The following is an 11,595-nucleotide window of genomic DNA, read 5'->3' on the forward strand; positions in this document are numbered from 1 at the left end:
GGAGGAGGAGGAGGCGGTGTTGCTAAAGGCAGTGTGTGACCCACACAGCTAGGGGCTGTGGTGGCAAGGGTGGTGGGGGCTGGACATGTGGGAATCCCTACCAAGGTAGCCTGGGAAAGGATGCTCCTTTTTGCAGAGCCCTTGATGCTCTCTGAGTTTGCTTGTCTTCTTGCAGACGTTTCATGACCCAGCTAGGTAACGTCATCAGTACTGCAAGGGAGTGGAGTTTGTGGAGAGGAGGAGGAGGAGGAGGAGGAGGAGTGTGGTGCCCTTGATGGCCTCCGAGTTGGGTTGTCTTCTTGCAGACGTTTCATGACCCAGCTAGGTAACATCATCAGTACTGCAAGGGAGTGGAGTTTGTGGAGAGGAGGAGGAGTGTGGTGCCCTTGATGGCCTCTGAGTTGGGTTGTTTTCTTGCAGATGTTTCATGACCCAACTAGGTAACATCATCGGTGAACAGGAGGAGGAGGAGGAGGAGGAGGAGGAGGAGGAGGAGGAAGAGGAAGAGTGTGGTGCCCTTGATGGCCTCTGAGCTGGGTTGTTTTCTTGCAGATGTTTCATGACCCAGCCAGGTAACATCATCAGTATTAGAAAGGGGTGGAGTTTGAAGAGAGGATGGAGGGGGGGGAAACTGCGGGGTTTTTTTCGTCATCTCTGAACTTGGTTGTTTAATTGCAGATCTTTCACAACCCTGCTAGGTAACATCATCAGTGCTAGGGAGTGTGGCTTGCTCTCTGTTTATATACAGTACTCTTGAGCTTGCAAACATCTTATTACCCAACTGAGTAATGTCATCCGTGCTAGTGAGGGTTTGGCTCCCAATAGCTCGCCCTGCCAGTCTCGGTGGGAGTGTGGTTTCCCCCCCCCCCCTTGATAGTTCCTTGTTTAGGGCATTGTTTTCTGCTTGATTCTTTCTCTGCTCCCCTCCAGCCTTGTGACGCTATGATTTACTAAGCCATTGAGGACATATATGAGATAGGACAGCGTTCCTCAACCGTGACGGCTTGAAGATGGGTGGACTTCAAATACTGGCTGGAGAATTCTGGGAGTTGAAGTCCAGACATCTTAAAGTCACCAAGGTTGAGAACTACTGGGATAGGACATTCGCTACAAGGGTGGTAGGACTTTTTTTTTTTCCCCTGCCTACATTCTCCGTCTCTCCTCTCTGTGACCTTGAAGGGTTGCCGTTCGCCGGAAGTGAAGCATCCTTCCTAAGAGGATAATCCGATGTCGGTTATTTAATCCAGCCATCACAAGCCTATCTAGGACAGCAACAGAGTAAAAAGAAACGAATAACAGAGCTGGAAGGGACCTCAAGAGATCTTCTAGTCCAACCCCCTGCTCAAAGCAGGAGATCCTATACACCAGGGTTGTCCAATCTGCTCTTAAAAGAGTCTCCGGGGATGGGAGCACCCGCAACTTTTGGAAGCAAGCCCTTGCATCGATTAACTGTTGTCCCTCACAGGAAACTTCTCCTTAGTTCTCGGTTGGGTGATTAATTTCCTTTTTTCTTTTTCTTTTTAACCTTCTCACCTAGAGCCCTTCGCTGGCCTTTCGACAACTTCCCAACCGCAACACGGGACACGCGCGCTTCTCCCGGGGCGTTAATGAAGTCACGTCCTTGCATTGCCACCTTTCTCTCGATGGCTCGCCGACGAGAGCAGGTAAATGTTAAGAGGAGGGAAGGAGGGAGGATTGGAAGTGGGGTGATCTTTTAACCAAAATCTTTCCTCCCAGACGCCAAGCCCGGCGCGCGTCGGCGGAATACATATTCCACAATAAGTATGCCAGCCCACGTCTGGCAAACTCGGGAGATAATGGCACCCTGCGAAGGTCACGGAGGTTTTATTAGCACAATTAATGGAAGTGTAAGATAAGGCTAAAGCTGAGCTCTTCAAATGGCTAAAGAAAAGAACCGGTAGTAATAGGGTTATTAACCTCTCCCAGCCGTTGAATTGGGTGGCCGTTTCCTACGCCATTTTCTAGTTCAGGTCTCCATTAATTGGCAGCTGATTGTCTTTAATCCACCTTGAAAACTAACCGCCGAGACAGGAAAAGTCCAAATAATCACCAGACGGGAGAAAATAAAATCCCCCATTTTCTTTCGACTAGACTAGGGCAGCTTGCCGCTTTGATTTTTTTTCCTTTTTTTTCTTCTTTTTTCTTTCCTTCATCCTAAGTGAAGGGAAAGAGAGGGCAGAAAAGGAAAAAAAAACAAAACAAAAAAACCCCCCAAAAGTTGTGGGTGTTTCCTTTTGATTCCCCCCTTCAAAAACCTCCATTTTCGTCCATTCTATACAGTCCCCAACTGCTAAAACCATCCGTTTTGTAACTGTTTTCAAAGTTACGACAGCGCTGGGGGGAAAAAAAGGGACTTACGCACGTTTTTTTCCCCACACTTAGGACTGTACAGTAGCAACGTCCCCACGGTCACAGCGTCTGGCTTGGCAACTGACTCGTATTTACGGCGGTCCCGGCGTCCCGGAGGGAGGGGGTGGTGGTGGTCAGGTGATCACCTCTTGCAAGCAAAGTCAAGGGGGCGAGCCGGATTCGCTTAGCAACCGTGTTGCTCATTTTAACAACTCAGCAATTCGCATCGCCAGGTTGGTGAGGAAGGTTGCGGAAGAGGACGAAACTCACTTTTGCAACCGCCTCGCTTTGCGACAAAAAAGTTTTGAACCCTGTAGAAAGGGTTCAACGTTCACCGGCCCATTTGGCACTCCTGGTCTCCCCCTCCCCACATACACCGTGGTCGGCTCTAATTTTGACTAAGTCTTTGTTTTAAGAAGAAAAATAGCCCTTGAGGCCGAATGCTGAGCTCATCCCAGTGGCTGTGAGTTCCGCCGGCTAATTTGGTGCCAGGAAAAACCAGGGGGAAAAAAATGCAACTTTTCCCGGGGCTTCGAGCATTCTTGCCTTCCTCCGTTGACCCAGGCCGAATCTAAACACTTTTTTTTTTCTGAGGCAACAGGAAATAAATTATTCCTTTTTCTTCGCCTGAGGCAGATTGCAGGATGCCAGGGCCGAAAGCGAAGAGGGAATCTCCTGCTCTCTCTCTGCCTGTTTTATGATTACATATTAAGAAATTTTATAGCCCAATTTGTTTCTCTCGCCCACTTCCCTCAAATAACTTGATTTTTGGTTTTTTTCCCCCCCCCTCATTCTTCACGGCTATCAATTATTGGCTGCTTTCGTCTTTCTTTCCATAAATTGAAAGAGGCCAGAGACTGATGCAGTTCCCTGTTATATAATTTAGTAGTATTTGCGGCAGGTTTATGAGATGGAAGTCAAATAAAACACGGGATCTGAAGGAGGGGGGGGGCATTTATTACTTCTAAGAAACAGACGCACGGATTGAGGCCCCAACGGTAATTTCTGCTTATTTTATTTTTTTGGATCAGCCAGAGAGGTCGAGCTGCCGATCCCAAGGCAGAAGAAGCCGGCCTTTCCACCAATAACTTTGTTTAGGGATTTGAAGGGGGCTTTCATAAACTTTGATATCGATGTAAATTTAGTTTAACCTAATTTCAGCAACCCGGGCTGCCCTAAAAATGAGCAAGAGGCAGGGTTGCAATTGGGTTTGATATATATACCTGTCTGCTTCTGTGGCTAGATTGATTCCTTAGCACTAATTCTATTTCAAGAGGATCTTTTTTTTCCTCTCTCCTTCCTCATGGTGTTAGAAACATACTTCACTCTGCAGGTCGAGTGTTTTGTACCCTGTGTCAGAAGCAAGTGATTTACAACCCCAGCTTCCACCCAGAGTAGCTACCTGCCATTTTACAAATGGTTCCTTTCTCACCTCCTTTTCGTGGAAGGGCTGGTGTGTCTCTTACCCCCATTCTCTTGAAGGGCAGATCTGGCCCTTAAAGAAGCACAGGTGGATGTTGTTTGTCTACACAACATTCCAAAGAGACAATTCGGATCACCAGAAAGGAAACAAAGAGACCAACACGTCGACTCATCAGCAATAAAAACCCAGATAAGCAGATATATACAATGAGACTTCAAAGAATTGAAGCCTTTGAACTGTGGTGCTGGAGAAGACTCCTGCGAGTCCCTTGGACTGCAAGGCGACCAAACCGGTCGGTCCTAGAGGAGATCAACCCTGACTGCTCTTTAGAAGGCCAGATCCTGAAGCTAAAACTCAGATACTTTGGCCACCTAATGAGAAGGAAGGACTCACTGGAGAAGAGCATCATGCTGGGAAAGATTGAGGGCAAGAGAAGAAGGGGACGACAGAGGAGGAGGTGGCTGGATGGAGTCACTGAAGCAGTAGGCGTGAGCCTAGATGGACTCCAGAAGATGGTAGAGGACAGGAAGGCCTGGAGGAATGTTGTCCATAGGATCGCGATGGGTCAGACACGACTTCGCAACTAACAACAACAATGAGACCAATCCAACTCTCTTCTAAGGCTGCTGATGTTACCTAGTTAGGTGAAGAAATGTCTGCAAGACAACAAGCTCAGAGAGCACTAAGAACACCACAGTCGTTCTCCTCCTCCTCCTCCTCCTCCTCCCACTCTCTTCTAACAATGATGGTGTTACCTAGTTGGGTGAAGAAACGTCTGCAAGAAAACCATCCAGCTCAAAGAGCATCAAGCACCCCACAGTCCTCTTCTTCCACCTCTTCTCCGTAAATCTCACTCCCTTCTAACACTGATGATGCTACCTAGTTGGGTGAAGAAACGTCTGCAAGAAAACCACCCAGCTCAGAGACCACTATTCCATGAAGGAAAGATTGGCTGCCATCCTCCAGACGTAGAAGGAAAGAAGTCAAATTACCTGTTCGGATAGATCCCGGCGCCCGGCATACGTTTGGCTTGGTCTTCATCTTTCGGGAAACCGTGCAGGACCCAGCCTCGAACGTAGCAATCCAGTCTGTTGATCCGTTTTGACAGGAGTTTGACGACAATCTTGTCGGGCACTAGAGGAGGAACAAGAAAAGAGATCTGATCAGGTCTGCCGTCAGTGGATAACAGGAAGCGAAGCGGCGGGAAGCTGCAAACGACATCGGCAAAGGAAAGGGATGCCTTCGGTCCCAATTTAACATCTTAGTCTCACACACAAATGCCCTGATTTGGAATGTAAGGGTAGCTCTTTGGGATGAGGCCAACATGCTCGCTTTTCCTACCGTTGTTTCTCTGGGCTTCGGGATGGGCAGACAGGTTGAGACCCAACCTGGAGCCTTCAAGACCAATATTCCATGATAGCCTTTCAGGGGTCGAAAGAAACCCCTCGGAATGGGGAGGTGGGGAACACTCCAGATCCTCTCTCCTAAGGAGGTCTATCTAGCACAGGGGTCTTCAAACTTGGCCCCCCCTTTATGACTTGTGGACTTGGGCTCCCAGAATTCCTCAGCCAGGCACGCTGGCTGAGGAATTCTGGGAGCCCAAGTCCAGAAGTCATAAAAGAGGCAAGTTTGAAGACCCCTGATCTAGCAGGACCAAGAACACAGGCATACAACACAGAATAATAGGTTGGAAGGGACCCCGAGCAGGGGACCCTCTACAGATAGTCCTCGACTTATTACAATTGAGTGAAACGGAGCCCATCAAGCAGCGTGTCTGATTGCTGTCACCAGGCTGGTGGGGTTTTATTATTATTATTATTGGGGTTTTATACTTGCAAGCTGCCCAGAGTCACTAAGAATGAAGTGGCTCTCCGTATAACTTTCCTTAATAATTAAGTGCAGAGAAGAGCAACAAAGGTGATTAGGGGACTGGATGTGTTCGATCCGTGATTGACGGAGCAAGTTATGTCTAGTCTAACAAAGAGAAGGACTGGGGTGACATGTTAGCAGTCTTCTAATCTTTGAGGGGCTATGACAGAGAAGAGGGGTGGGTGGGTCAAGCTATTCACCAAAGCACCAGAAGGGCAGGACAAGAAGCAAAGGATGGAAACCGATCGAGGAGAGAAGCAACCTGGAACTAAGGAGTAATTTCCTCTCGGTGCGGACAATCAATCGGCAGAACAACCTGCCTCCAGAAGTTGTGGGCGCTTCATCGCCGGAGGTTTTTAAGAAGAGGTTGGACAGCCAATTGTCTGAAACAGTACAGGGTTTTCTGGTCAAGCAGGGGGCTGGACTAGAAGACCTCTAAATACCTTTCCAACCCTGATATTCTGTGAATAAATAAAACACAAGCTGCCCTTGAGGAGAACAAACAGCCCGGCTCGCAAAGCAGGCAGAAAACTGCCCGTCGACGTCCGTTTCTGTTGCTAAAAACAAATGAGGCAGGCGGAGTCAATGGCCTCTTTGTTCATAAGAGGCTTCCGTGAGGTTGTCAGCAACCACCGGCTGGCCACGAAAGAGTGTTGTTGTCGTTGCCATGAGGGTAAACAAAACAGCTTCTTCCTGCATGGCTTGGCCTCAAGCGAACAACTAGGGTGAGAGGCTGAGCTTGGAACGGTCAAATGAAGTTGTCAACTGCCAGGCTTTCCAGGGATCAGGAGGGGGCCCAAATTGTCAAGCTGCTGGTTTCTTTTTATCCGAAACCTTGTGCAGGTTTCAGCCTCTCTCGCCCGCTAGGTTTTTGCACTTCCCGGCCTGTAAGATGATACTGCGGACTAGAAACCTGGCCTTTAAAAGGGAAAATAAAATAAAATAAGGAAAACTGAAAGTTTATTCAATGATGCTTCTCTCCTGTCCACTCCTCCGTCTCCTTGCCTCAGATGTGGGCAGCGTTGCCAAAAGCACGTTGGCCACTCCTAAGCGAAACTAAAACTGCTTCGCAGCTTCCCAAATGGCATCTTTGCATCGGGCAGCCAGGGAGATTTTGTTGCTGTTGTTGTTGTTGTTGTTTTTCACAGGAGAGCCTCTCGTCCTCTCTTCCGAAAGGCTCACTATCGGAAGGCTGAATGGATGGATCTGTAACGAACTTCAAAACAGGTCGACGCCCCGAGCCGAAAGCAGAGATCTATAATGAGAACTGGAGCAAACCCCCCCCACACACACACACCTGATGCTCCCTTCGCGCCGGTCCGATTTGAAGCTTTTTGTTCGATATCTTCGCTTTCTATAAAGATGGAAGTGCTTTTGACCTGTATTTGCCTACCTTCTAAATCTATAAGTCCTTGATATTCATGAGCCCTGGATGGTCTTCTTTGGGACAAGGCTGGGAGGAGCTGTCCATTCCTTGGTGCTGAAAGTTGGGGGGGGTTTCTTTGATCCCCTGGCCCACTTAGTTTTTCTCCTCGTCTTAGATATGTTCCCCTCTCCTTCTCCCAGTAGGTCTAAATCCTTCCATCATTAATTCAGATGCCTGAGGGTTGAACTCAGGGTTTGACAGTTAACATCTTGCCCTGATTACTAGCCGACTGCCAAGGGGTACTTCGGCTGGCTTGGTGTGTCATCTCTAAATTCAGCAAAGTGCAAGAGCAGAACATCTGGTTATTCCACAAAGGTCAGGTTCGTTTAATGTTATTGGAATCCTCCAGGGGAGAAAAACCACCTGTCTTCCTGCTGACCACAAAGTTTGGAAGTGTTCTTTTGTGAGACACGTTGGGAAGTAGACAATGAGGATGGTTACAGGAGGTTCCTTCCCCAAAATGAGGTGGGGCTCCTGGCTGTTGTAGCTTCAGCACATCTGGATGAAACCAACCTGGGTGAAGTGGGAAATGCAGGAATCCATCCAGCAGGGGAAATGTGCAAAGAATTAGACTGGGCTCTTTGCTGGAGCAACATCTCCTATTGAAGGAGCTCTCCAGGGTGCTGAATGTGACTGGACTTATTCCATTCGTCGTTTGTCGCACACTTCTTCAGATTGTGCCTAGCATTCTTTGTCAAGAATCCAACGAAAATACACAGGGGATGCTGCAACAGTCATAAGTGTGAGGACAAGCTGCAAGTCCCATTTGTTTCAGTTCGGTTGTAACTTTGAACAGTCACTAAATAAATGTGAGTCGAAGACTATCTGTTTAAAAACATCTTGGGGTTGATTAACAAATCCTTAACAGCCATCAGTAACAGAATCTTGTGCAGCTCAGAATTCACAACATCCATGTTTTTTCTTCTGTTTGGTGTTTTGTTTTGTTCTGTTCTGATTTGTTTTGTTTTGTCTTGATTGGGTTCTGTTTTGTTTTGTTCTGCTATGGTTTGTTCTCTCCGAGTAGTTTTCTTTTGTTCTGATTTGTTTTGTTTTGTCTTGATTGGGTTCCGTTTTGTTTTGTTCTGCTACGGTTTGTTCTCTCTGAATTGTTTTGTTTTCCTTAACAATGGTTTGGGGATCAGTCAGCAGATTCACACACACATAGCTCTCAGCCCAAAGCAAACAATTCCAGGCCTTGGAAATCTGCAGGAAATGTCTTTTATTTCTTCTTAAGCATGCCAACCTTAAACCTTTAAAGGAAAGGAAGATAAAGAAAAAGAAAAAGAAAAAAAAAGATCCGGAACTAATTTTCATTTTAATTCGCTTCAGGGGTACATCTGTCCTGAGGGCAACGGGTCATCTTTAGAACGTGTGATAAATCGGCCTCTTTACAAGCCATTAAAAAAAAAAAACTGTCATAATTTCAAACCTGGCGAGGTTACGAGAGGTCAAGATCGTTGCCCACGGCCTCTTTCTGTCTGAGAAAGACAAGAGAGTGGAAACCCTGAGGACCAGGGTCCAGAACATCTTCCCACCTATGATGGTCTCAAGGGGACGCCTCTTCTAACCTTTTCATGAAGCCCTCTTGGAAGCTTCGTTCCACCCTAAATGAACGTGATGAGTTTGCTTCAGCCTACAAGAGTCATTTTCCTTTGTGCTTTTTCCAAACTGATTTCCACCCCCCACCCTCTGCATTGTTGGTCTCTCCGTGGGTGGCTTTCTTTTATTTATTTTCTTTCTTTTCTTTTCTTTTTTTTCCCCTTGAGCTGAGACTTCTGGAAAATTCCAGCTTTGAAGTGCACTTCTGAAGCCACCCTTCGTCTGGGAGACCGCTTGACGGGGCTGCATGCAAACTACGGTCTCTACTGGAAACCAAAGTTCAGAAAACTTCAAACTGTGGTCAACATAATAAGCACGGGAGATAACTCAGGCCATCATTATTTTCTTAACACCACCGCTGTTTTTCCGGCTTTTGAATCCAACCAACTGCGGCTTTGCCAGGCAGCGCGCTTTAAACGCGCTGCCTGTGATGTGCCGGTAATAAACACAACATCAGCAATCAGTGGGAAAACTGGCCTGGCGGAGCAGTTTTATCGATTATTTAGCACCACCTACCGGCAGTATAAACGTCCTGCAGGAGAAGAAAGATGGACGATAGAATCTATAGGGCTGGAAGGGACCTTGGAGATCTTCTAGTCCAACCCGCTGCACAAGCAGGAGACCCTAGGCCTAGACCGTTCTGGACCATCTGTTGTTGAAAACCATCAGTGAGAGAACACTCACAAGAGAGCTGTGCGTGAGTGGTGCAGAATGCAGACTAGAATGGGGCAGAATCCAGAAGCGGGGAATGCTCCAACACTGGAAGTTTTTTTTTTATTAAAAGTTTTACAATACATTTTATCTTTAACAAACCAAAAAAAGAAAAAAACCCCTCCCAACCCCCTCCCCTCCCACCCTCTTCCCCCTCCCCAACCCTCCCCAACCCCTCCCTCCCTTTCCCCTCCCCCCCCCCCGCTTCCCAGAGCAAAATACAGGGTATAAAAATACAAACAATCATAATCTAACTTACGCAAACAATCCTAAACTATTTAAACTACCGAACTTTAACTCATATAAAAAAACTCCAAACATATATATATATATATCATATCAATAATTATACAAATACAAAATAATACTTTCCAATCTAATACCATAACACAAGGTATAAAAATACAAACAATCATGATCTAACTTACACAAACAATCCTAAACTATTCAAACTATCAAACTTTAACTCATATAGGTAAATTCCAAACATACATATATATATATATCATATCAATGATTATTCAAATACAAAATAATACCTTCCAGTCCAACACTGGAAGTTTTTAAGAGGGAGACTGGACAGTCACTTTGTCTGAAATGGGATAGGGTTTCCTGCCTGAGCAGGGGTTGGACTAGATGACCTCCAAGGTCCCTTCCAACTTTATTATTGTTATTTGCAGGAATTCAATCCTGACGGGCTCAAGGTCAGGACTGAACAACTGAAGGCGAGACAAGAAACAAGGCATGGAAACTGATCAAGGAGAGAAGCAACCTGGAACTAAGGAGGAATTTCCTGACAAAGAGAACAATTGATCCCTGGAATGACTTGGCTCCAGAAGTTGTGGGTGCTCCATCACTGGAGGTGTTTCAGGAGAGACGGGACAGCCATTTGTTCTGGAATGGTTTAGGGTCATCTGCTTGAGCAGGGGGCTGGACTAGAAGACCTCCAAGGTCCCTTCCAAATTTCTTCCAATTGATTGATAAGGTTGACTCAGCCTCCCATCCTTTCAAGGTTGGTCAAATGAGGACCCAGATTATTGGCGGGGTGGGGAAATAGGCTGACCTTTGTAAACCCCTTAGAGAGGGCTGCAAAGCACTCTGAAGCGGTATATAAATCTAAGGGCCATTGCCAAGTTCTAAAGGCAATCGTCAACTTACAACCATTAGAATTTACAACTACACTGAAGAAAAAAAAGGATTTACAACTGGTTCTTGCCCTTACGATTGTTACAGCGTCCTCACGGTCACCGTTATCGAAATTTGGGAGCTTGACAACCAGCGTGTGTTTACGACGGTCGTAGCGTCCCCGGGTCATGTGATTGACCCAACCAATTCTCATACAGCCAATCACACCAGGAGACGGTGAGTTCTAGTCCTGCCTTACGCATGAAAGTCAGGTAGGTGACTTTGGGGCAATCACCAGGAGACGGTGAGTTCTAATCCCGCCTTAGCCATGAAAGCTGCCCGGGTGACTTTGGGCCAATCACCAGGAGACGGTGAGTTCTAGTTCCTCCTTAGGCATGAAAACCAACTGGGCAACTTTGAGCCAGTGCCTTCCTCTCAGTCCAACCTACCTCTCAGGGATGTTGTTGTGGGGAAAATGGGAAGAGGAAAGGTCTTTTGGGGTATGTCTGCTGCCTTTAGTAAAAATACTGAGGTAAAAATACCAAAGGCAGGATGCAAACTAGAAAAAAGATCCAGCCTAGACCATAGAAATATAAATATTCTCCAAACTATCAAATTTTACCGAACCAGAAGGAAAAACACTTTGGCTGTTCTTCCTTCTCTTTCAGCGGGGGGGAAAAAAAAACCTCTAACAATGAGAGAGAGAGAGAGAGAGAGAGAGAGAGAGAGAGAGAGAGAGAGAGAGAGAGAGAGAGAGAGAGAGAGAGAGAGGGAGAGAGGGAGAGAGAGAGAGAGAGAGAGAGAAAGAGAGAAAGAGAGAGAAAGAGAGAGAAAGAGAAAGAGAGAGAGAAAGAGAGGGAGAGAGAGAGAAAGAGAGAGAGAGAGAAAACGAACAAGTTTTTCCCTCTAGTCTACCATCTCTCTCTCTCTCTCTCTCTCCCTCTTTCTCTCTCTCACATACACACACACACACACACAAACTAAAATGAGGAAGTACGACTACACAGCCCTTACAGCTTGTGAAAAATTAAACTCGACGGATTCAAACTGTCCTATTTCCACATCAAAGGGA

At 46.6% G+C, this 11,595-nt stretch overlaps 1 protein-coding gene across 4 annotated transcripts in view; it reads right to left on the reverse strand.

Moving 5' to 3' along the window:
• The window catches only part of AK8 (adenylate kinase 8), a 48,961-nt gene that overhangs the window by 10,702 nt on the left and 26,664 nt on the right, over positions 1 to 11,595 (reverse strand). For all 4 annotated transcript variants that reach the window (XM_083375143.1, XM_083375141.1, XM_083375142.1 and 1 more), the window contains one exon: positions 4,786 to 4,927. In XM_083375143.1, the coding sequence (XP_083231269.1) occupies positions 4,786 to 4,927 (142 nt within the window). The remainder of the gene's footprint in view (positions 1 to 4,785; positions 4,928 to 11,595) is intronic.

This window comes from Vipera ursinii (genome assembly GCF_947247035.1).
Source record: "Vipera ursinii genome assembly, chromosome: 16".
NCBI classification, from domain to species: domain Eukaryota; kingdom Metazoa; phylum Chordata; class Lepidosauria; order Squamata; family Viperidae; genus Vipera; species Vipera ursinii.